Raw genomic sequence first — 26,297 nt, 5'->3', positions numbered from 1 at the left:
TCATACACCTTTATTTTATCAAATGTATGTCGAAATTGTCCATTGTGGAAGGAAATTTGAACTACATTCCCCCCAAACGGACGAATGAAAATGTACTGAACGTCAAACTGTGAGATTCGCGCAAGATTTTTTAACAGGTAATAAAGTTTTTGTTTTTAATTTTCCTGGGAAAACTTGTTTCTCCCATGTTTCACCTACAATGAACGCCCCGTCGGGCGGAGCTTTCCAGGCGTGACGTCCCACTTTTTCCAACTGCCGTGTCACTTCGATATCATGGCGTAGAGATGTGGAGGGACGTAGGGCTGTTCTTGTGGGCACGGAGAAGTTCACAAACTAGCTCCTGTGGATGTCAAAGTTCGCGAAAAGGGTTAACAAACCAAGGGGAATCGTATCTTCTTCGAGGGGAATTGTGGTAAGCGTTCCTGTTGCTTTACTTTTTGTGGGGGTTGTGATTTATTTTAATATTTAATTTAGCTACTGGGTTTAGTAGGGTTGCTGAATGCAGCAAGGCTAATCGTTGGCTTTTAACACGTAACCACTATTACTTATGCCTCCCAGGTATTTTGTTTGTTTATCTTGGGTCAGTCTGGCTCAGGCTCTCGAAGATCCTCTCTTTCTGATTTTAGTACAATAACTGAAAGTTTTGAAACGAATTAATCAGTATGACTCACATCTGATTTCCAGATTTATAACAAGTGTCAACTGCAGAAGGGACTTTTTTTAACAACACAAAGTTTGATTTTAGCGGTTAAATTGTTAGCTTTTTTGTGTGTGTGAATAACCCAATCTATAATAAAGTTTACTGTCTGGAAATGGATCTATATATTTATTTTCAGACATGTAAAGTTCGATTAGTTATTATCTTGACATTATTTTTGTGATGAATCACTGTCCAAAACAACAGAATAATCTATGAATCTAAATTCACATGCTTTCAACATCACAGTTTATTAGTGGGGCTTTTTAACTACGTTTAGGAAAACCTCCCACGATCCTTGTTGAGTTACTTTCGGCTATTAATGCAGTAAAATGCAAGGAGTTCATGTAAATAGAATGAAACATGTTCCAAAACAAACTAAATATTTGAGTGACCCCAGATTGTTACGCATTCTTCAAAACAACTGCATAAAACGCTTGTAATCTGGGCCACATGTGCACAGTGCAGTGTTGAATTTCACTTTGCAGCAATCTCAAGAATGAATGCCCCTTTTATCGAATTAAGAGACAGGTCGTGAGTAAGATGAAAAGAATGCATGCAGCTATCCAACATAAAGGGAAGTCTGAGCTAGTGCATTCATGCTGGAAAAAAGCACATTAAATTTGATTATCCCTTCCATTTCATTTCCATCTTGGGTTCCTTGTTTCACTTTTTAAAAATAGTTTATTTTAGTTAAAAATTTGTTCTTGGATATTATACAATTAGTGATGATACTTTCTGCTCACTAACAGTTTGAAAATAGCTACTGGTTATTCTGGTGCAGCGTCCTGCAGGCGTCTGTATGTTTACTAGTGAATCAAAAGAGACAGCCTTCTCAATGTATTGCTACAAGCCACAGTCTTTAGTGTGGAAAATATAATGACTGTTTATATTTAGGTAGAATAGGATAAATTATTCAAGGTGAAGTTGAGTTTTTCTCATGGAATCCCTGTTGAGATGAAACTGAGCTGAGGCCTGCATGAGTCAAAACATAGAAAGTGTCATTATGTGGAAAGACTTGGCTCTTCCTCTGTCATGGCCTTGGAAATCCTTACGGTTAGCCGTGTAAAAATAGAAAAAGCTCCATGATTTAATGCTCAGTTTGTAAATTCTTCTCTTTCCAAGCTTTTCCATAGTAACTGGGTTACAACCAACATGGGCTGTTAAAGTCAGCGGCTTCGTGGCTCCAAATTCTCTTTTCTGCCCTCCCCTTTTGAATAGATGAGACCCCGAGGCTTTTATTTAGTTTTCTACTTCCTGTGCATGTGTAGAAACAAGTTAACAAGGGATTATGGGACCTTTTTTTTTCAAGAATACTTGAGATCTCAGCTGGTTGTCTTGTGAGGATGGGCTGTAATGGTATTCTCTGCCTAAGGGACCACCTCTGAAGGATCTTACAGCAGTTATTGCGCTCCACTACCCCTCTAGTATTCATTATCTACTTGATGTCTTCGTACGCAATGTAGCTATTTCTTTTACCAAGGGGCAAGATTTCCTTTTGCAGTTGTTTTTATTTATTATATTTTTGTCCATTTTAATTTAGCTTTGAGAATCTTTTGGTTTAAAAAGCTGGGAGATGGTATTGCAAGCATTCGATGTGTAATGCAGCTTTTCATGCCTCTTAGTCAAAATACCCCATCACGATGAACAAGAGGGCTCTCTTTGTGTCTCATGGTTGGTGTAATGCTCAAAGACAGTGATGCTTTGTTTTTGAGAGAGGTGCTTGGTTGTTGAGATTTCTGAGATGTCGCCTTTTGACAACAAACCTGCAGACTAAAACTAAAACTGAATAGTTGGAACAACAGATCCAAATCTGTTTTTGGTTCTTCAGTAATACTTTTTCAGAATCAATTGATGCATGAATTTAACTCATTGTTTAAGTTGTCTAACATGTCTTTTAATTTATTTCCTAACCAAGGAAACAAATCGTATTTAAGGAATTCTGGCCTTTGTTCTGGAAAGACACCATCTCTGTTTGCCAGACAACTCTCATGTGTTTACATATGACAACAAACCATACAAGCCTTTCAGGACTTGAGGACGAAGTGCACCTCTCTATAATTAGATATTCTTTGAGTTCAGCTCTGAATGAAGATGTGGAAAGGCTCAGACAGGTACTTCACACGTTTAGCACTGACTGACACATGGACAGCAGGTTTCACAGCAGCATGTCTGGACCTGGTCGGCTGTGTTTGAAGTATGTTTGCTGAAAGCCGCGTGTTAACTTTACCCATATTTGCTTTACTGCAGTGAAAGAAAACTGACTCGGTCTAAAGGAAGAAAAGTATTACCTACAGGCCTTCATTTCAGTTCAGTCACAACAAACTCTGCTTTGCTTCAGTTACTGTTGAGTGCTGGAGTTGTGATGTTGTTGTAAAGAAGTGTGTTGATTGACACAATATTTTCCTAGACAAAGTATTTACAGTAAATATGGAATATCCAGTATGTGTTCAATACCAGATTTACATAGTGTGTCCTTGTCTCTTGCAGTATGCTGCATAGTGTTGGAACCCAATTGTTTTCCTTTTATATTCGTGGTTTTTAGTGGTCAATTTTAGACTACTGCCTATGTGTATATACATGCATCTTTGTTATTATTTTTCTTCAAATTATTCCCTTCAGTGTTGGTGCTGCTCAAACAAGTGAATTTCCTCACTGTGGGATCAATAAAGTCTATTATTCTATTCTAAAGTCTTCTAGGTTCTGTTTTGTTTTAGTTGGTGAATTAGAGGAAGTAAATATGTAATGATTTGTCCAAATTCTTCTGTTTGATTTATCAAAATTTATGACAATATTGTTTTTCACAGAAAACCTTTTTTTTCTGTGGTTGTTTGTGCATGGTGGTACTGCTGGTAGCACCGCTGCTTGCAGACAAAAGGATGTTTTGAGTCCTGGTGAGATGAAGAAGAAGAAATTATCATTTCTATAGTGCCTCTCAAGATAAAAATCATGAGGCGCTTCACAAAAACAAAAAATTTAAAAATATAAAAAAGCATTTAGAAAATGTTTTAAAATATATTAAATGAGCAAAAATAGGCAATTATGATTAAAAAAATGTTAAGAAAGAGAGAGAGTGAACAGGAAAGAGGGAAATCAGTGGATCCTGAGGAAGGTGGGATAGGTGGGGAGAGCAGAATAAAGAGAGAGTGGTGAAGAAGGTCATACAAAAGCCAGCCTGAACAAGTGAGTCTTCAGCTGCTTTTTAAAGGAGTTCACTGAGTCCACTGATCTCAGGCTCAGGGGGAGAGAATTCCAGAGTCTGGGGGCCACAGCAGCAAATGATCCGTCACCTTTGGTCTTTAACCTGGTGCACTGCACAACCAGTAGGCTTTGATCACTGGACCTCAGGGACCTGCTGGGGGTGTAGGGACTAAGAAGATCACCAATGTACGATGGTGCTTGTCCATGTAAGGCCCAATAGACCAGAACCAGGATCTTGAAATGAACCCTGAAGTTGACTGGCAGCCAATGAAGCTGGAGGAGAAGCGGGGTGATGTGGGTGTGTTTGGAGGACTTGGTCAGAAGCTGAGCACAGGCATTCTGAACCACCTGTAGACAGTTCAGGGAGGTTCTGCTCAGACACGTGAAAAGAGAGTTACAGTAGTCTAAGCGTGAGGAGATGAAGGTGTGGATAACTGTCTCAAGTTCAGAGCGGGACTGAATGGAACTCAGCTTAGCAATGTTCCTGAGCTGGAAGAAGGAAGAGTGAACAAGATAACTGACATGAAACTCCAAGGTGAGAGTCAAAGGTCACACCAAGATTTCTGACAGAAGGTTTGGTGTGAGAAGCAAGTTGACCAAGAGAGTCTCTGACTTTGGAACCAGCTTGTCTGGGGCACAGATGAGGATCTAAGTCTTGTCTTCATTCAGCTGTAGAAAGCTCCCAGCCATCCAGGTTTTTTGATAGAGTCTAAGCAGGTGTGTAACAGCTGCAGCTTAGACATCTCATGGGGCTTAAAGAAGATGTACAGTTGGATGTCATCTGCATAAAGATGGTAGGAGGTTCCTTTGAAGGAGCTCAGGATGTGCTGAAGAGGAAGCAGGTAGAGGAGGAAGAGCAGAGGCCCCAGCACAGAACCTTGTGGGACACCATGGGTAAGGGAGGTGGTGGAGGACCTAAACTTGGAGACGGCCACAGAAAAGGAGCACTCAGAAAGATAAGAGGAGAACCACTCCAGAGCAGTTCCTGATAGGCCTACCCAGTCTCTCAGCCTCTCCAGTAGCAGGTGATGGTCAACAGTGTCAACGGCTGCAGTCAGGTCCAGCAGGACCAGAACAGAACAGTCCCCTGCATCACCGTGAGTCAGAAGGTCATTAGAGACCCTAAGAAGAGCTGTTTCAGTAGAATGAGCTCTACGAAAACCTGACTGTAAGCTATCATAGATGTTATGTTCATCAAGAGCAGCTGTGAGTTGTTTAGCCACAACCTTTTCCAAGATCTTGGAGATGAACGGAAGTTTAGAGATGGGTCTAAAGCTGCTATGGCGAGAGTTGTCAAGACTTGGTTTTTTAAGAAGCCGGTGGATTACAGCGTTCTTAAAGTAAGCAGGGACCTGACCAGAAACCAGAGAAGCATTAATTATAGAGAGCACGCTGGGATCGATGGACTGAAAAGCACTTTTAAACAAAGATGAGGGTAAGATGTGGAGGGGGCATGCAGAGGTCTTCATAGAGTTAACTAGTTTGGTTAACTCAGGCAAAGAAACAGGAGCAAAGCTATCTAGGATGATGGGCCTGGTTGGAGTCGGGAGAGGCAGCGATAAGGCGGAAGAAGAGATGCTAGATCTAACCTTATTGACTTTGACTTTGTCCACAAAGAAAGACAGAAAGTTCTCACAGTCTGCAACAGAGTGGATGGAGGCTGTAGGAGTGGCAGGAGAGACAATGCTGCTGATGGTGTTAAACAGCACCTTGGGGTTCCCTTTGCTCTGGGACACCAGGTTGGAAAAATAGGAAACCCTAGCTTCTCTGACTGCAGAGTTAAAGGATGTCAGAAGATCCTTTAGGTGCAGCAGATGGATGTGGAGATGGGTTTTCTTCAAGCGCTCAATTTTTCTGCATTGGTGCTTTAGGCTGCGGCTGTCATTAAACCAGGGAGTAGGGTTCCCTGCAGGAACTGATCTGGTTCTGACAGGACAGATGTTGTCCAGAATAGAGAGCAGTGCTCATTAAACTGAGAAGTTAAGGAATCTGGGTTGTTATCAGAAGAACAGGGTGGAGAAAACAAGAACTAACCATACGGCGAGCAGGAGGTGGGGACGCAGAAACTGACAAGTTAAAGAAAGTCCTCAGGACAAACACTGTCAGCATTTAGACTCAGGGTAAAAACAAGGTCTAGAGTGTGCCCCCTGGTGTGTGTGGGGCCAGAAACATTCTGGGTAAAGCTGAAAGACTCCATAAGGCTGGAGAATTTCATGGCAAAGTGATCAGAGGGATCATCAACGTGGATATTAAAGCACCAACAATCACCAGTCTGGACAGCTTCACAGTGGAGGATAGACACTAAACTCCTGAAGGAAAGCACTGTTTGGACCAGGTGGACGATAGACCACCGCACAGTAGAACGGGTCCTTACCATCGACATACATATATGGACAATGGGTTTCCATAGACTCCAATAATAAGTTTTTGTACTAAAATGGGAGGTGGCCACCACCGCCATTTTGACCGTGTCACAGGTTCCGTCAAGCCCAGACAATTCCATAAAAGGGAAGAGAGGTGGAGCTGAGGGTGGGGCTGTAAGGCTGGGATCAACTGACGACACCCGGTCGAACTAGCTACAAGCTAACCTGAAGCTAACCCAAAGCTAATGCGGAGGTGGGAGCTAAGCTAACGGAGGTAGCAACCTAGCTACAACTGGAGTTAACTGTGCACAACACCAGAGCTTCTGAGTCAGAGATACGCCGGGCTGACCGCTGGGTAAAACCGGGTGGAACACAGAGGTCTCCGAGACCTCCACAGAGGTCTCCGAGACCTCCACGAGCCAGCAGCCGTATAGCAGACAAGCGCCGCTGTGACCTGAGATGCGCAGAGCTGCCGCTGGGGAGAACCGGGTGGAAAGATGTCCATCCCAGAGCTCCACAAGCCGTCAGCCCGCGCAGCGCACAGAAGCCGCGATCAGACAGAGATGCGCCGAGCTGCCGGAAGACCCAGCCATCAGCCCGCACAGCACACAGAAGCCGCAATCAGACAGAGATGCACCAAGCTGCCGGAAGACCCAGCCATCAGCCCGCACAGCACACAGAAGCCGCGATCAGACAGAGATGCGCCGAGCTGCCGGGAGGCGAGAACGGGTGGAAAACAGAGGTCTCCCGAGAGCTCCACAAGCCCGATAGTCGGAACCCAGCTCCACCAACATGTTATATTTCAACCCATTTTCTAAGTGCAGCATTATGTTAAATGCACTGGGTTTTACCCTATTACATTTAAATTTCATGGTTAAACAGTACTTGTTAAAATCTAAGCTCAGCTCGGCAGTGACCTAAAATACATAAATATAATTTTACTTACCGAAAAAAATGAAGTGGAGACTCCTTGGACGCTCTATTAGTGCAATTAATGCCACAGCAAGTCATTTTGTCCAACAATTGCACAAATAATATCCTAAAAAGAATACACAAACACAGAGACTCAAAATCCCGGAGCAGTTTCCAAGCCAGACCGAGGCTCTACTGAGGCCTTTCCACGAAGCTAGCTCTGTGGTCATGTGGGTCTGAGGCGGTGGTCACGTGGGTCGGATGCTCATTAATTATACAGAATTTTAGGCTTTTAATACACTTAAACAGAAGAGTGAGAAAAAAATTCACCCCCCTCTGAGTTGTCATGAGTGTAAACTAGATAATTTAAACAAAAAAACATGTTTTGGTACCAGGCTGTAAACATGTTTATTTCTGCTGTGAAATTGGTATTTTTAACATGGGAGTCAATGAGGATTTGCTCGCATCTGACACCAGCCCCCAGCGGATGAGGGTGGAACTGCAATTTTTGGTACTTTTGGGTTGAGATCACTTTCTGAGCCGCATTGTGGGGGCTTGGTCCTTACGCCCGACTTTAATCAGCTGCAGTTCAAAGGAAGCAAAGCGACCAGAGGTTGTAGAACTATATGGAAGATGGTCTCTGAAAACAACAGCTAGGCCTCCACCACAACCAGAACCCCGGGGCTGGCTAAGAAAAGAATAACCACTCGGGCAGAGTTCAGTCAGACCAGAATAATCAGATGTTTGCTGCTAAACTTCAATCAGAAACAGAAAATCCAGGTTTTTAGAGAGAATTAGATCACTGAGCAGGAAGGACTTATTGTTAACAGAGCGGGTATTTAATAGAGCCATGCTGAGTGAGGTGGAGGAATCAGAAACTACAGAGACAGCTCGAGTTAGTGGACGTAAATTAATAGGGTTAGATCCATGGTGTTTATTAAAAACCACTTATGTAGGGAAGAGGAGGAGAAACCACTGAGGAATGAGGATAAACCGACCTTAAAAAACTTGGATGGATGAACCGCGCTGCAATGCGGCCTGGCGGGAATGCAGAAGTGGCGCTCAAGTCGCCAAACAAAGTACAAGAAGCTAGAAAATCACGCCGATGTTTACTAGATAAACCACGCTTTAAGAGAAGTCTCATTCTCACCTGGATTCCTGCTCCTTTACCTCTTTTCCTCCCATGTTTTCCCGGGACCGGATAAACATCGCTGAGGCGCCCTGGTTGGAATCGTCGTTTGGCTCCGGGCCAGTGTGCCACTCAGATAAACAAACAGGGAGGTACGTGCTCAGTGCATCTTGGGTGATCGTGAACAAACGGAAGGACAAAACAGTCTGGCGATCATAGGAGATGGTAGCAGGGACACTACTGAAGAGGATCGCAGACAGAAGCAAGGTGGAAAAGAGGAGGTTAGTGGAGAAAAGTTTGAAAAAGTGGCCGGTGACTGCGGCTAAGCCAAGCACAGGCGCCATCTTGTTACCGACCGGAGCGTGTGTCCCTACCTACAGACATGTTAGACACCAGCTCACCGTGACCATCACTCCATTCCCACAGGTTGTTACATTGGCATCGATTTATATACAAAACAATCATCGGTAGAGCGCCATCATATCTTCGCTCATTACTCATCACGTCCAACAAACATCACAATTTAAGTTCCAGTAACCTAATCTCTGTGGTTATTCCCAAAGCTCGCACCTCCTTTGGTTGCTCCTCATTCCAGTTTGCTGCTTCCAACAACTAGAATGAGCTGCATAAATCACTGAAGCTCACTACCTACATTCCATTATCTACCTTCAATAATTTATTGCAATCAATAGTTTCTGATCAAAGAACCTGCTTCTGAGTACTTAAAAGATTGTTTTAAGTCTGTTTTGATTGCGAGTACATATTATATATGAAATATATCTTTATGTCTGTTTTTATCTTGTATGTTTTTATCTTATCTGCTTTTCTTTGGTGTAAAGCTTACTGCGTGTCTGTTGCTGCTGCCTCTTGGCCAAATCGTCGTTGTAAACGAAAATGAGTTCTCTATCAATTCATCAGGTTAAAGGTTAAATAGATCCTGCTGGGGAAGAAGTGAGTTCTGTGCATCCAGCTTTTTATGTCGAAGTGCTAACCAGCTAATATTTTGCTAATTCCGACTTTGGCACAAATCTTCTGAATTTAACTGCAAAGCTAGACTCTACAACTGTCTGATAGTATGTGATTTTATTAGAAATATTTTTGACAAAATTTGTGCTCAAGATGTTTGAGATTTGCAGCAAAAGGTTGAGGTCCAAATCTAAAACATTATTCTCTGCGAATAAACAAAAAGGAAAATTCAATAATCAGAGTTTTTTTTTGTAATTTAGAAATTTTAGGGTCATGAAACCAATATGATAGGTTTCTGCATCAACTTGGTTTGTTTCATATAATAAGAGTAAACAAAAAGTAGGTACGCTCTTTTTGGAAACTTTTTAGCAGTTTAGTGTGGCATGCTGGTTCCTCTCCTCTCATCTCCCCCTGCTGCATGTTGTGACGAAGCTTGTGCTTCACTGCGTGCTTATTTTACACATAATGGAAAATGTTACCACAGAAATGCTGAAATAACAGTCCTGGGTCTGTGGGTGGTTTCTATAAAACTTGAAAATGTTGGGCACTCCCAGGATTTGAGGCAGCGATTGAAGGAAGAGGTGTGTGTGAGTGTGTGTGTGTGTACACACAAGAGGTGTTTGATTAAATATATGAAGAAAAAGGGACTGTTGTCCTTGGAGCAGATGTCCCAGACTGAGACGCTTATGTCTATCTTCACACTCCTCCAAACAAAGTGTCCTGTGTGCAACACACAAAATACTCTGTGCTAAATGCTTAGGTAAATGGTCAGATTGATATTTAGAAATAAATTGTTTATTTTTCTCAGAACAAATTGGATTTGTAGCATTGAGCTGAAAGAAAAAAACAGTTTAAAAAAAGTCCCACTGTCAGAATATCATATGTTAAGATGAAATTTGCAAACTTTAATTTAAAATTCCTGACAAATTGACAAGCATGTCATTTTACCAGCCAGACGTCTCCCCTTAGAGGATGAACAACAACCTAATGCCAGGGTGGTAACATTTTTTGTAAAGATACTTTCAATGCCAAGGTTACTGCTGTGTTCTGACCAGGAATCTCAGCAGCTCTGTAATTGCTTTGCTAAATTTGTCCATGTAGCTGTATCACAAGCTCGCATACCAGCGGCTGCACAGTGTGTTTTTAATTACCTAAGGTCATTAAAATATTAAAATTGGATCAAAATATGTCAGATGGAGATGCATTAATTATGATTTAAAAAATGTTTAATTCTCTGAGTTAATTGTTTTTTTTTTTGTGTGTGTCTGCAGATTCGTCAGTGACTCAAGATGATGTCTGATGCCAGCGACATGTTGGCTGCTGCCTTGGAGCAGATGGATGGCATAATAGCAGGTAACATGCTTCACCTCTGCATTAAATATCATGACTTTTGTATGTGAAATCTAGGTAAGTACAACTCTCAAGGTAGTCATGTTTTTATGCTTTTTTAGATGTGTGAAACCTTTAAAAGGCTCAATATATTATGGCTAAAATATGTAAATGCTGATTAAGGATTTGTAGGTTTTGCTGCAGTGAATTATAATAAGATGTGTGTGTTTTAGTCCTTTTAAGATACTAAGCCACAAACTATTTCATTGCCTATTAAGTTTATCACTCCCTCACTTTCTCTCTTCTGCTGTGCACTCAGGCTCGAAGACCTTGGACTATTCTAATGGTTTATTTGACTGTCAGTCGCCCACGTCCCCTTTTATGGGTAGCTTGCGGGCTCTTCACCTTCTGGAAGACCTAAGGAGTGTCCTGGAAATGATGGACACAGAGGAAAGAGAAAGTTTACGCTGCCAAATCCCAGAATCCACAGCTGACAGTATGGTTGAGTGGCTTCATGGTCACCTGGTAAGACTTGGTAACCTCCTGAAGAATGAGATTTACTCATTGCTTAATGATGACACTTACAGGATGTTTATGAACAATAGATCAAAGAGTTTTTGCAATGATCTCTGGCCCCTTTCTCCTCTAACTAGTCTATCCCCATAACATATCTGTTTACCTGTTATCTGAAGATTTACCTAAAGGACACAGCACTCCTGTTGTTATCTAGATTATGGCACAGTACCAAAAAATTGCATAATAAAGTTGTGTAAATGTGACTGACAGAAATGTGCATCTTAGCGTTTTAGACTTTAAAGGTATGGCGAAGGATGTTTCTGAATTTCAGGAAAGAACCGCCCTCTTCATGTTTTGAAAAAAAAAATGCACTTGAGAGAGAACGCCCAGTTATCCTTTTGCACGCTCTGTTTACAAGTAGCTGCTGGCCTTGCAGCCAACTTCTAGCTGTAATCTGAAATAAATTTCTCCAAATAGCATGGCGAACTTTAGCTCACTTGTCAAGTAGAAAATTGACGATTGAGGCGTGGGGGGCCCAACCTTTGCATCTTATGTGAACCGATGGTTCAGATGATCCACCCGGAAGAGAAAGATCCGCCACTATACCTGTAACACAGTTTTTATTTTATTTTATTATTTTATGAATGCACAACTGCCTGTGCAAGAATTTTTTTTACATTTTTGTACAACTTATTTGTTTGCTGAGAGCAATCACAGTTGTCCTGCTCTGCTGTGTTCCCTGTGAAAGAAGGATGTATTACCCATGTTGATGTCAAAGCAAGGTTTCAGCAAGAAACGCACAGTTTGTGAATCAGAGTTGTTCTTGGGAGGGTGAAGGCCCGTAGGCCATGGAGAGTTTTTGTGTAATGCTGTAACTCGCTCCCTGCACAGCTGTCTGAATGTGAGCCAGCATTTATTTAACCATGTAAGGTTTTATTTGTTCAGAGCAGTTGAATCAGTCAGTTAGATTACAAAGAATAATCTTAGATTATTAATAGACAGATTAAACCCTCGAGAAGGTAATGATGATTAAAGGACTAAACTGTTTTTTTTTTCCTTCTTCCCTTTCCTGCAGTCAAATGGACACATCTCTCTGGGTGGGGGTGACCACTACCAGGAAAGGCTGTCACGACTAGAGAGCGATAAAGAGTCTCTGGTGCTTCAGGTACTGTTCTACCCCCTCTCATCAGCACAATTTGATATCAAATGTTTTTTTAAATGCATAAAAGTGTACAGACTAAAATGAATAAAATACTGCAGCTGCCTTGATTTATTGTGAATGCATTAGATTTTAAAATACGTTGGTCTGATTTGTCACCATTTCCCACACCAAGCCCGCAATACCAGTATTTTTTATAGAATACATAAAACAAATACAATTAGCTTTCTCTCCATTTGTAATTCTTGGTCCATGTTGTGCCTGATAAATCTGTTTCTTAGCATTTATGACATTGCATCATGAAGACTGTTAACTTGAACTGAAACTTTTCACATAGCATGCATGCATTGACCGATGTCTAGTCACATCTGTAAATCAGCTTGTGTGTTTCACTGTTATATCACTGCATGAGTGTTCTATTACTGTAGGAGTGCTTTTGTCTAAACACGCCATCACATCTTGGTTGTGTGCAGGTGAGTGTGCTGACGGACCAGGTGGAGGCTCAGGGAGAGAAGATCCAAGATTTAGACTTGTGTTTGGAAGAGCATAGAGAGAAACTCAACGCAACTGAGGAGATGTTGCAGCAGGTGTGTGTCTGTTCAAGTTTATAGAATAATGCTAAAGTTTCATTACTTCTGTGTATGAAATGTGCTATATAAATAAAACTGCCTTGCCTAAAGTTAAACTTGTCTCACAAGAACCAAGTAACGGTAAAAGATGTGATGTCCATGTAGGAAGTTGGCTCTGACGTTTAACCGACACTGTTTGTGCATTTATGGAAGTAAAATCTTAAAGGGCTGATATAATTTTATATGAAAATGCTGATTATTTAGTAACATCAGTGTGGTTGTTTGTTAGCCATATATTTACAGTCTTAATCCTTTAATAACTAAATGCTTTCTTAATAAAACAGAGTGGTTTTACTAACAACACAGATTCTAAATTCAAAACAAATATCTTGCATATGCAACTGGACTTGAGTTTTACTGTTCCATCAGCAATAAAATCCACAAATGCTTTTATATTTGGTTAATTAAATCTGTCTTCTTGGTCTTTATCATTTACCAGGAGCTTTTGTGCAGAACCTCACTGGAGACTCAGAAGCTTGAACTGATGTCTGAAGTGTCCAACCTCAAGCTGAAACTCAACGCTATGGAGAAGGAGAGGATGAACTTCGATGAGAGGTTCAGGGACAGTGACGTATGTTAGCTCCTTATTCTTGTTGTTTAAAATCTGTGTGAGCAATGTTTATTCTTACAGAGGTTTTTGTTTAGCTGCAAAATTTTGAGATTAGCTGAGAGCCCACTGGAGAAATACCTTCAGCGGTTCTTGTGATAGTAGATTAAAATCTGTATGGTTCGGGTATTTTTATTTATACATCACCTCATTTCAGTTTGCTACCATGCATGCATGAATAGAAAGTTGTTTATGGGAGATGAGGAGATATTTAGTCCCAGATGAACCATGCCAAGTGCTTGGAAGACTTTTAAACATGTCATGTTATTGTTGTTGCAGCAGCGCAGTTGTCTCTTCCACCCCGCTGGAAGAAAAAAAGCTGCTGTCTGTGTTCCTCCTCACAGCACATAAATCACAGCTTCCTCTCATTTTATCTCTGCTGCTGTTGCGGCTTTGCAGCTTTTACTCTCTGAAGAGTTTCCCCAAACACATCTGGGATAGCTTATGGAGTTTGTCTAGACTGCATCATATCGGTTTTGCATATTTCATCAACAAAAGATTTCCTGATTTGTGAGCTATAAGCAGACAAATCTATTTTTAGCTCCAGTTTTACCTGAAAGCTGCTACAATGGAGCGTCTTCAAAAAAAGCAAGCGAAGTGTCAAATTTGAAAGTCTTCTGAGCTCTCAGTGATATTCGCTTTTCTTTTGTAGGATTTGATTCTTGAAATTAATGAACTGCGGTACAGACTGACTGACCTGGAGAGTGAAAAATTACAATACGAAAAGAAACTCAAATCCACAAAGGTGAGTTCTCAAAGGGCTCTTTGCTGTCTCAAGTTCTCTTAGTGCAAAACTTTATTTGTAAATAATTTGGGCACTTTTTCTCTACCTAAATACAAAAAATGATTCAAAGATTCAAAGTCATTTATTGTCATATTCTCCACATGTGCAGGACATACAGAGAAATGAAATTCAGTTTCAGCACACACAATTCAAAGATCAGACATATGTGGGTAAGACAAATAACAAGAATTGGTGACTGCGGTCATTCGCAACATGAGTTTTCTACACTTTTAGGTCATTTTTGCCTCAAAGACATATTACTTTGTGTCTTTAACCTATATTTTAGTATGGGACAAATAAAAAATCGTTCTTTACTTCTGTTAAAAACCCACTGTGATGAGGGTTCAGTCTATTTCAGGAATTCTTATCCGACCAGATTCAGTGTCTCCACTTGATCTTTGTTCATAAAACATCAAAGTAACACATGTGTGTTTTCATGTTGAGACTTAGTGTTTTTGTATTTTCCCAGTTTTACCACACAGTCTCTAAATGTGTGTGCTTTAAAATCTTTTCTGTCCAAAATCATTGAAAGGGTGGCTTTCAAGCAGATCACAGAATACCTCCCACAAAACTGTCTGCTTGACCCTTACCAATCTGGGTTCAAAAAGGGCCACTCCACTGAAACTGCTCTGTTAGCAGTGACGGAATCCTTAAAAGAAGCTAGAGCAACTGCCAAATCCTCAGTGCTTATCTTGCTCGACTTATCGGCTGCATTTGACACTGTCAACCATGGCTTCCTTTTGTCCACACTCTCTAGCATGGGCATCACAGAGAAGGCACGCCTGGTTTGAATTGTACCTCACAGGATGATCATTCAGTGTATCTTGGCTTGGACAATCCTCTACCGTGCACCATCTTGCCACAGGAGTCCCCCAGGGCTCTGTACTAGGACCTCTTCTCTTTGCCATATACACCACCTCACTGGGTGAGATCATTCGATCACATGGCTTCTCCTACCACTGCTATGCAGACGACACCCAGCTCTATCTGTCATTTCCACCGGATGACCACACTGTCTCTGCACGAATATCAAACTGTCTCTCTGACATATCAAAATGGATGAAATCCCACCATCTCCAACTCAACCTCTCTAAAACTGAACTGCTTGTCATCCCAGCAAAACCATCCATACAGCACAATATCTCAATCCAAAATGACTTCCTATCTCTGGCTCCTTCAAAGGCAGTTCGAAATCTGGGTGTTGTGATTGATGAACACCTGACCTTTAAAGACCATGTTGCCTCTGTTGCTCGTTCATGCCGCTTTGCGCTGTATAACATACGAAAGATCAGACCATACCTAACACAGCGTGCCACCCAGCTCCTGGTGCAATCTACAATCATCTCCCGCCTCGATTACTGCAATGCCCTTCTAACTGGTCTTCCAGGCTGTACTGTGAGACCTCCTCAAATGGTCCAGAACGCAGCGGCGCGTCTGGTCTTCAATCGGCCAAAAAGAGCACACGTCACCCCTCTGTTCATTGAGCTACACTGGCTACCGCTAGCAGCACGCATCAAATTCAAATTGCTGACACTAGCATACAAAGTCCGAGATGGTACGACTCCCATCTACCTGAATCCTCTTGCAAAGGCTTACGTCTCGGCCCGGCCGCTCCGGTCATCACAGGATCGTCGGCTAGTAGTGCCTACACCACGCTCGGGACAATCCAGACTCTTCTCATGCATCGTTCCACAAATGTGGAATGACCTACCAAGCACTACCAGAACAGGGGCTTCCTTTTCAATTTTCAAGAAACTCCTGAAGACCCTGCTCTTCAGAGAGCATCTTCTAAACTAGCACCCTCCCTGCATGCGTCCCCCTCTCTACTGTCCACTCCTTGTTCCCTCCTCTCCATGATTCATCATGCTGCCTCACTGCCACCTACGACTGACTGGAAATTGGTTGTTGTTGTTGTTGTTATTGTTGTTGTTAGCCTCAAGGGCAACATGCCGATTATCACTTGTAAGTCGCTTTGGACAAAAGCGTCTGCTAAATACATAAACATAAAATGAGCTTATGGCTTTAAAATTTTAACATTCCTTTTTTCTTGACCTCCTGACTTTTTCTATAAATTTCTTTCATCCTGCGGCTGGTTCTCTACTGCCAAGTCCCTAATGGCTAAGCTTTCTAGTATGAAACTCAGAACGGGCTAGCTGAAGTTTGGGAAACAGAGGAAAGAGCACAAACTTCAGGTTGTAAAGGTTGGATTTTCTCTGGATGGTTGTTGTGTTTGCTGTATGATTGTGGATTGTGGTCTTTCGTTTAATAACAAAAACCTAAAATAAATCTGTTGGCTCTGCCGTCTTAAACTACATATTTGCATCGTGGTTCGATTTTTTGCAGAATAAATTAACTTAATTTATAAAACATTGCGATACAAAGATAAAATAAAAAGTCAAGTGCAATTAGAAATACCACTTCCTCACACCAACAAAGCACTTATTCTGCAAACACGTGTTTCAAACCACAGGTATGCTTTAATTCTAGGTTCTTGCTTCCCAAAATGTGGGATTATTTTTCACCACCTTTTCACACTTGTTAATCTGTTTTCCTTTTTCTGCTCCTCTTTTTACCTTTAAATGTTTGTCTCTGTCCTTGATTTCTGCTCTGGTTTCTTACACCTTTATATTTTGCTGATGTTTTGGTTTTTCCTCAGCCCTGGAAGACATCTGTGCATGCCACCCGCCTCACACACACTACACTTCCAGCAGGTGTGGCCTGCAGGCTTCAAACACAGCGTCGGCATCTGTGAACCTTTGTGTTTTGGTTTATGTTAAGTCAGGGTGGGGGAGGTGATGCCTTTGTGGGGAAAATGCTCTCACTGTTGTCTTGTGTGGGACAGGAGGAGCTAACTTTACTGAGAAGGCAGCTGGAGGGCAAAGATGGTGAGATGAGAAGACTACAGAGTGAGACGGGCTTCAAATCCATCGCCATGAGCAACGCGGATTCCCTAGAGAGAGGTGGGAAACGTGGCTGATCACAGAAATCAAGCATGCCTCCAGTTTAATCTCAACAGTGTTTGTTCATTTTTTGTCCCGTTTAGTCTCTCATCCCGATGAAACGTTAAGAAAAAGGCTGAAAGAAAAACGTAAGGGGGTGGGGTTCTGCTTGTGTTCATTACTACACCCCTTTCTACCTGTTTGCATGAACGAGCATGAGCCACCTGAACTCTGCTTGTCCATCGTTACTCATCCAAATGCTAATAACACAGAACTAGATCATGAACAAACCACTGAACTTGTTTGTTTTTTATAACAGAGCAAGGCCTTTTTGACCCCTCTTCACTGTGTTTTAACAACCAGCCTAAAACAGCAACACAGGCTGTTGGCTTCATGTTTTCTACAGGAATGTGGAATGAAGTGTTGTCTTAACCACTGAAGCTATCCACTCATCTTCCTGACTCGTGTTTTCCAGCAAGAATCACCTCCTGATGATGATAAAGTCTTCTAAACTTTACCTCGTTGGCACCAACGCGTGCGTGCGTGCCTGCCCTGTTAACCTGTACTTTCTTCTTGTTCGTTGTCTGACTGGTAGAGTTAGTAGAGTTGTGCTTGTCCTGTTTAATGAATTTAGGTGTAAGGAACCATTTCATTTTTCAGTGTATGCACACACTCCTTCAGCAAAAGTCTGAACACATTCAGTTTAGTAGATTTTGGACGTTACCATCTGTTCCCTAACTCCTGTTTGATCGTGTCTGAGCTCGTGTGTTTAAATATTCTTTATCTCTGGTAAACAGTCGTAGATTCTCTGTGGATGCTTTAAGTTTCCCGTGATTTCCCTTTCGTCATTTTACCTCGGTGTTCAGACAAAACCACTACATGACAGCATCTCCATCTACAGTTTGCCCCATTTGGAACTGGTTTATATTTTAACTTCCTCAGATTACTCAGAAACCAATTCTAGGCTCTCATAGAACACATTTTTGGTGTTGGAGGCTCAGAATGTGTGCATAACATAATGTTTCCAGACAAGAACCATGTAATGCGTGTTCATTATATGATAATACCTGTTTCTCATTTAAATTAATGTCTTAATGAGTCCAATGGTTGTTTTACTGAAAAGCCTTTTGTTTATGGACTAAATAATAAGCTAAAGTAGGTGAACTGCTTGAACAACCTTGCACCAGAGTGTGTGATCTGAAAACTGAGAATGTTCTAACAGAGGTTATAATCTTTCCTTACACAAATATATTGTGTTATGGTATGGATGACACTGGAATGGAAGTAACATAAATGTATTTACATTTCCACCTTCACCCTGCGATTACGCTTTTTATTCCTCCCACAGTTGATTTTTTTTTTACAAAGCTTTCTTTGATTATCACTGTATTCTGTCCTCACTAGATGTGGAAGTGCAAAGAATGAAAAAAGCAGTTGAGTCGTTGATGGCAGCGAATGAAGAAAAGGTACTTTTGACGTTTTACCCTCACCAGATTATTCAGATCTCTTCCTGGGAACTGAGCCTAATTTTATGAGTCTGACTTTTATTTTGTAGGATCGAAAGATTGAGGAGCTGAAGCAGTCACTTCTTCGGTACAAGAAAGTTCAGGACATGGTGATGTCTGTACAAGGAAAGAAAGGTCAGACTACTGTAGAGTAGCAGACACATATATGTAGCGTTCACAAGTGCAAGCTTTATATTTTTCTATTATTTCTCCAGTTGTTTGAATTCTGCTTCTCAACTTGCACAAACTTGTAATTTGTTTATTGTGTTTGATGAATGGGTCATAAATAATGGCTTTAGATGATATCTGTCTAGTGAGCTAAAGTTTTACACGCCACACGATTTCTTCTTTGATCTCGTTATCCTTTCATACCAGAGAAAACAAAAGATAATGAGTGTGGTGAGAGTCCCACTGATGGATCCAGTTCAGTCTTCTCCTCCATCTTTGGATCTGTGGAGTCTGAAAAACAGGAAGTTTCAGATTTTGAAGAGCTAAAACCAAAGAGGCTGGATGAGGTCAGTAAATTAAAATATAACGCAATAGTATAATTTGCATTTGTTAGCTTTTTTGAAAAGACTAAATTCAAGCCACAGTATGTCTTAAAAATAATCGTTAATCAGTAGGTTTTGTGCGTTTTTCCACATCAATCAGATTTAGTCATTAAACTCGCCGAGTAAAAAATGTTGAGTATTTTTACAGGGTATCTGCGGGTCCTTAAAAATTTGCTTTTCTAAATTTAAGGCCCTAAAAATCCTTAAAAATGACAAATAATCCTTAAATACAGTGTACAAAGGTCTTAAATTACCAAAGACCCAATAAGCAAGATTCTTTTATTTCTATAAAATTTGTGATTTTCTAGTTGGTGTTCAGCATTTTTTGTGTACGATGTTGGCGTAAGCGGAAAAGTACACATTCAGTTGGTTGTGAAAGGGGGCTATTTTTAGATTAGCACATTAGCTGGTTGAGCTAGTGGGAGCTTGCGCCATGGGGAAGTGGAAGTTTAGTCAACACATTCTCACACCCAAGTTGTCAAAATATGACGCATGTGACCAAGCCTCAATATATGGCGATTCGGGACGCACCAGCGCGTCAGAAGACGACGATCAGGGACAAACTGGTGACGCAGTGTCCCAGAGTGTCGGTATCCGACGCTGGTGCTGAGACGGACATTAGAACTACTTAACCTTCCCCTCACCCCAATCATAACCTTAAGGTCACAGTTTATGGACCTTAAGGTTAGGATTGGGGTGAGGGGAAGGTTAAATAGTCGAATATTGTCCGTGTGACCGCGCTCGTCAAACAGTGATGCCAGCGGAGCCACGTGTCCCTGATCTTCGTCTCCTGACGCGCTGGGGCGTCCCGAATCATCATATAGTGAGGCTTGTTCACACGCATCATATTTTGATGCCTTGGGTGTGAGAACGTGTTTGTTTAATGGTAACTGGATGGCAAATCCCACGTTCGCGACGTGGTAAGCACCGGTTCCAGGCAATAGCTGGAAATTATAGCTTAAACTTAATTTTAAAAATAGCTTAAATTTGGTCAAAGTGGCCTTAAAAAATGTCTTAAAAGTCTTAAATTTGGCTCCCTTAAACCTGCAGATACCCTGTTTTTAGTAAAGCGTCAGATTCAAATGAACAAGTTTCAATGTGAAAAATCTGGTCACTCAATGAAATGCATCCGCCCTTTCTGAATGTTTCTTCAGATTTAGACAGTTGTAATGGCTTAACACAACATTTAGCTGGATGTTAAAAACATAATCTGTTTTCTCCTGATCTATTTATAGTTGGAAAGTCTCAGTGGACTGAGTGAAGAGCCTTCTCCTGCTGCCAGCCCTCCTGATCCAGAGCAAATTTCTGAGCATGCGTCAACAAATGTGGAAAAGTAAAATATTTTAAAAATTACATTTTATTTTTGCTGCTTTTTTCTTGTTTGAATAAAGTTGTTGTGGCACATGTTATTACTTCTACCCATATGTACGTAAATTAATCAAATAAGGAAACAGAATTCTAACCATGAATTTGGTGTTTATGCTGTTTGGAGTTTTTGATAAGGGTGATGAGACTAGCTGGCACACTCGTGCAGCATGTTTGACATAAACATCTCATTGCCTCACAGAGTTTCCCGTCGCATTCCAGATCACCACAAATACAATAGTGTCTCTTCATTAGTATGAGACGCGGTATTGTGCATTCAAGTGACAGGAAATCAGACCATTTGAGGCAGAGCTTCACTCATCATGAAAGCAGGAAAGGGCAGTACTTACAAAATTAGGTCAGCTCAGAGTAATCATAACTGTTAAAATGATTATTGAGGAAACAAACAATGCAAATTTATTTACTTTTGTCAGTTTTACAACAAAAAGGAAAAGTGAAACGATGTTTAAAGTCTAATGCATTTACTTTTGATTTGACCGGTCAGCATTAGAGAGATGCTAAATTGTTATAATGAAGCTCTAGCTGCAAGATTTTCTGTCGGCTAAACCGTTTACCATTATTTTGTTGTGCAAAGTCCTGTTTTTATCTCCTTTTAGAAGCCAAGTTGTGACTAAAACTGAGGCCCAGGTGGATCTGGAGGAAAGCAAGGTTGAGAAGGTAAATGGGGGGGCAGACCAATGCTCGTATATTGATATTGAGTCAATATGTAACTTTTATGTTTTGTGTTTTTCAGTGTTCAGATAAAGACAAGGCGAGTGAAAAGCCACCTCTGAATCCATCTGCCACCTTGCCTGCCTCCTCAGAAGAGGACAGCTTTGGCTCCAGGAAAGCTCGCTCATCCTTTGGAAAAGGTTTCTTTAAGATCCGCGGAGGCAAGAAGACATCCAACAGCCCCAACCTCGGTAAGACGGCGCAGTTTGGTTTCATATTTATCACGTTGTCATCAGTAAGACGTAGAGATGTTCACTTGTTCAGTGAGAGATTTTCTTTGGGATATTTTTCTTCCACCCTTAACCACTCATTTTCCCTCTAAACCACACCCATACGGGCCAGGATTATAATTTACAGCCCACATAAACTGTGATTCATGGTTAAATATGGAGGTCTGTTTCCATGATAGCGTGTGCCCTTTGTCTCCTCCGTGTCCTTTCCGTTTGTGTCTCTGTCTCGCCTCCAAAACCGTTATTATTTCAATCATAATTTCTGCCCTCTTGTCTTGTTCTTCTGTTGGACGCTGTCGTGTGTATTTTTGTAACACATGAAGACCGCAGCAGGAGTGCAAGTGCGCCTATGCTAGGTACAGTAATGACTACATGTCCTGAAAGGTTGCTGTAGTTCTCCAACAAAAACAAAGGAAACTACCAGCTGTTTCTTTGTTCTCTTGATGCTTTTCTAAACTCATTCTAACCTTTTTAGGTAATGATTTAGTATCTGAATGCTTTCCTTCACGTCATCTCTGTGCTTTGCTGCACAAAAGCCTGCTCAACATACAGTCCTTGTGCTGTGTGTTGAGACACCTGTGTGTCTGCATGTATAGAATGCACCTTTGTCTATTAAAGCCTTACACAAACCCAAATCTGTGTTAGGATCCAGGTTTGGAGCTTAAAATGTCCGTTTAAAAGTTTTAAGTAAAACAACTAATGATTAAAACGTGTGTTAATGCAGCCTAGGTCAAACATCAGCATGCATACCACACACACACACACACACACACACACACACACACACACACACGCCATGACCTCTCAGTCTGTGCTTGTCTCAGAGTCGTCATGTGTTGCACAGTGCTTTCTGGCACACTGCGCCGCCTGTGTGCTTTAACTGCATCTCTACCAGTCTGTTCACGTCTCTCACCATCGATTCTCACGAGGATGTTGTGTGGGAATTTGATTATACAGCTCAAACAGAACTGCAAGGCACCGACCATTTGGATCTGGCCGGGATGCCACAGAGGTCACCAAACAGTGACAGCACACACACACTTCCTACAACTCTGGAAAACAGGAAGAAGTCCAAAGGAATAAAGAAATTCTTTGGAAAGTGAGTCGAAATCGTACTAAAATGAACTATGTACTATTAAGAGACTACCGTGAGGTTGTTTTAATTTCAAAATCTAAATGTATCGTTTAAGGCTCAAAAGGAGCCAGTCCACTACATTTAACCTGGATGACAACTTGCCAGAGGGAGAGTTCAAGCGGGGTGGAGTCCGAGCCACAGCAGGACCCAGACTGGGCTGGTCTCGTGATCTCCAGCGAGTCAACAAGTGAGTCTGTGCATTCAGCCTGAATAATGGAAGCCAGAATGTGGTTTCTGTGTTTTGAATCTCTGTTCAACAACGACTATGGGCGATAATGAAAAGCGTTTGACAAGAACAGCCTTTGTAGGGATGACAAAGACACAAAAGTCTCAGTAATAATGATGATCTCATATCTGTGTTTTTGTAAGTTGCTAAGGACGAACCTGCAGACATGGAGCTGTTTAAAAATTTTTGTCATCCGTTTTTTCAGTGAAGTAGACGCTCCATTTGCTCGATGGTCAAAGGATCAGGTTTGTGATTGGCTGCAGGAGCAGGGTCTCGGCCTTTACGTGAACATGGCTCGTGTGTGGATCTCATCTGGGCAGACCCTTCTGCAGGCTTCACAACAAGACCTGGAGAAGGTGAGATGCTACAAGTCAGCAAAGCGGTTTTCTAACGCTCACCATGCGGGGTGTAATTATCGCTTGTCTGCCATGTGGATGAATAGGAGCTGGGCATTAAACACCCGCTGCACAGAAAGAAGCTGCAGCTGGCTCTGCAGGCCCTCGGCTCAGAAGAGGAGGATAATAAGGGAAAGCTGGACTACAACTGGGTGACAAGTGAGTACTTGTTACCAAATCTTTTTGTAAATTAAGGACATTTAACAGTTGTTTTGAAGGTTTGTCCAGCTTATTTTGGATTTTATTCGATGGTTCCTCTCAGGGTGGCTGGATGACATAGGCCTCCCTCAGTATAAGACCCAGTTTGATGAGGGCAGAGTGGATGGTCGCGTGCTGCACTACATGACTGTGGTGAGTGTTGTTACACACCTGGTTGAGTAATCTGATTACTTCTGCTGTATCTGAGTGTAGAAACATAGCATTTAGCATCAGATGAGCTCCACAGGAAATGACCTGATTTCTGCAGCTGATGGTTCTGGTTGAACTTTTCTTTCTAAACACCGCTCTACGATGACTAATCTTTGATTGCTGCCTCTTTCAGGATGACCTGCTTTCTCTGAAGGTGGGGAGTGTCCTACATCACCTCAGTATCAAGAGAGCGATTCAAGTTCTTCGACTCAACAGCTACGACCCAAACTGTTTGCGTCGCAGGCCATCGGACGAGGTTTGTTCCGGTTTCTTCTCGTGGTCCAGTTAAGGGACAGCTGGAGGTGTGAATAATGATGATGTTGATGATCAGAAAACGCTGCAAAGTTTCTGCAACAGTTACACAAAATCAGCCTTATAATTACGACCACCCGAGATAGACGGTGTAGGCGGGTTTATGCTCCTACAACCAGGCTCAAATTAAAAATGTGCTTTTCCAGCAAATATTTAACTTTAGTTCTGACTTTCCGGAACCCGTTAACAGTTGCCTGACTTGGTTTTGTAATATTTAAACTGCAACAGAAACAGAAAATATGCAGTTCATGGAAACATTAAAGTTTAAATACAGTTTCATGGATTATAACCATTTAAGCTTAATTAATACTCTCGCTGTACTTTTTTGTCTGTAGAACAACATTTCACCTGCGGAGATTTCCCAGTGGACCAACCACAGGGTGATGGAGTGGCTTCGGTCTGTAGACCTTGCTGAATACGCTCCCAACCTGAGAGGCAGCGGTGTCCACGGAGGCCTCATGGTGAGAAAACCAGGTTTCTGTTTTCTCTCCTCAAAAGGATCAGCTCCTAAAAAAAAGTTTGACTTCTGTTCAGGTTCTGGAGCCACGATTCAACGTGGAAACCATGGCTCAGCTGCTGAACATTCCGCCCAACAAGACTCTGCTGCGTCGACACCTCGCTACGCATTTTAGTTTGCTGATCGGTTCAGAAGCTCAGCAGCTCAAACAAGAGTGTCTGGAAAACCCGGACTACATTCTGCTCACAGCCACCACAAAAGTCAAGGTGATGCTCTGTTCCAAGAAACTGTTTCAAGTCCGGAACAAGGCCAAATTAAAATGTGATGAAAAAAGATGATGTGTTTTTAACTGCTGCTGGATTTATTGAGTTCTGAACGAAACATTATTTAGTCCTTTGACATTAGAAGTTTTAGACCTTAAAGGTGTCGTTATTTGATTCCAGCCCAGAAAACTGCCATTTGGTAACTTTGGCAGTCTGAGGAAGAAAAAGCAGGATGAAAATGAGGAGTACGTTTGTCCGATGGATGTGGAAATGCCAAAGGGGCGGAGCTTCCAAAAAGGCTTTGAGCTTCAGATCTACGAGGACGACCTGGACAGGCTGGAGCAGGTGAACTTGAATCACATTCAGTCTCTAGTTCCAGGAACAATCCTACCTGAATATCGGATATATTTAGGGTTCAGTTCATCTGATCCACATTAGTTTGTGTTTTCTTAGTTTGTTTATGTTCAGCATCTGTTTCTCCAGATGGAGGACTCTGAGGGGACAGTGAGACAGATCGGTGCGTTCTCCGAAGGAATTCAAAACCTCACAGTAAGAATAAAGCAGAAGCACAAAAGCCAAGAGGTGCTGATTTAAGAGCTGTAAGTTGTGACTCTTGTTTTATCCAGAGCATGCTAAAAGATGACGAATTCTTCAAAGAAGTGTCAAATTCACCGTACCCCAGCGTAACGGACGACGAGTCCAACGCGTGAGGCGGCCGTGGACCTGGCTCTGCTGTGAATCAAACTCTGTGCCAACCTGCTCTGTTTGCAGCTCCGTGCCAGCATCGCTATTTTAGTGTTACCATTCAAACAAAGAGCCAAAAGTATTACAGCTTGTGTCTTCTCTGTTTCAAACCATGTGAAAGCCTTCAGTCTGACCTTAGAGGGAACATTTAGGACAACACCACTGTTTGCCTGCCAGCTGGTTTCTGGAGATATTTTCTACTCTTGTTTTATAAACCTTTCTGATTCTGATGGAGCTAAAGTGTCAACCAGCAGGGAAATGCCAATATAGAGTTAATATATGTCTTTTAAACTGCCTTCTGACTGTAGAGACATTGTTAGAAAGGCCTGCTCTTTGGAGAAGATTTCATAAAAGTAAGTTCCTGTTTTTAAACGTTAGAATAACTCCGATAGCTGCTATGTTTTTTTCTACACGACTAAACAATAATGGTCTTATAATTGTATTATTTTACAAAAACTTTCACATGTACTCAAACATTTTCATATATACATGGTTCAAACTACGAAACTTAGAAAATATCCTTGCATGATCTGAAAATTCCTCATATTTTACTAAAGTTTCTTTTTATCCTGGAAGGATTTTGGAAACCTGTTGGCTTGTTGCATTTCTAAGAAAAATGTCAGGCTGAGATATAATGTGATGTTTTATGAAAGGAAGTAAAAATTGTGTAATTCAGGTCTCAGCCTTATCTCTGCATGTAGGTTTTTTTTAACTGTTAAAATCAATAAAGTAATTTAAGAGAT

General features: G+C 41.5%; 1 protein-coding gene across 4 annotated transcripts; it reads left to right on the top strand.

Moving 5' to 3' along the window:
• Window positions 1–260: 260 nt before the first annotated feature.
• On the top strand, window positions 261–26,297 carry ppfibp1b (PPFIA binding protein 1b). Of its 4 annotated transcripts, XM_015964765.3 has the most exons (27): window positions 261–412; window positions 10,540–10,621; window positions 10,917–11,122; window positions 12,189–12,278; window positions 12,746–12,859; window positions 13,341–13,472; window positions 14,161–14,253; window positions 17,135–17,252; window positions 17,336–17,380; window positions 18,636–18,697; window positions 18,787–18,871; window positions 19,112–19,251; window positions 20,523–20,620; window positions 21,270–21,330; window positions 21,407–21,575; window positions 21,938–21,970; window positions 22,572–22,713; window positions 22,805–22,936; window positions 23,181–23,331; window positions 23,418–23,529; window positions 23,633–23,721; window positions 23,912–24,034; window positions 24,426–24,551; window positions 24,625–24,813; window positions 24,991–25,155; window positions 25,294–25,359; window positions 25,437–26,297. In XM_015964765.3, the coding sequence occupies exons 2-27, from the start codon at window positions 10,558–10,560 to the stop codon at window positions 25,518–25,520; spliced, it is 2,889 nt and encodes a 962-aa protein (XP_015820251.3). In that variant the 5' UTR covers window positions 261–412; window positions 10,540–10,557; the 3' UTR covers window positions 25,521–26,297. The 4 variants fall into 4 exon arrangements, with proteins under 4 accessions (XP_015820251.3, XP_015820253.3, XP_015820252.3 ...); XM_015964767.3 differs by lacking the exon at window positions 17,336–17,380; XM_015964766.3 differs by lacking the exon at window positions 21,938–21,970.

This window comes from Nothobranchius furzeri, chromosome 4 (assembly GCF_043380555.1).
Source record: "Nothobranchius furzeri strain GRZ-AD chromosome 4, NfurGRZ-RIMD1, whole genome shotgun sequence".
Classification (NCBI taxonomy): Eukaryota; Metazoa; Chordata; class Actinopteri; order Cyprinodontiformes; family Nothobranchiidae; genus Nothobranchius; species Nothobranchius furzeri.
This window is presented reverse-complemented; position numbering and strand designations above follow the sequence as displayed.

Excerpts from the sequence above, each read along its gene's own strand:
- ppfibp1b (XM_015964765.3), top strand. The coding sequence starts at position 10,558 with ATGATGTCTGATGCCAGCGACATGTTGGCTGCTGCCTTGGAGCAGATG. Across the intron at positions 12,279-12,745 it reads AAGAGTCTCTGGTGCTTCAG|GTGAGTGTGCTGACGGACCA; the intron begins GTACTGTTCTAC and ends GGTTGTGTGCAG. Across the intron at positions 24,552-24,624 it reads GTGTCCACGGAGGCCTCATG|GTTCTGGAGCCACGATTCAA; the intron begins GTGAGAAAACCA and ends ACTTCTGTTCAG.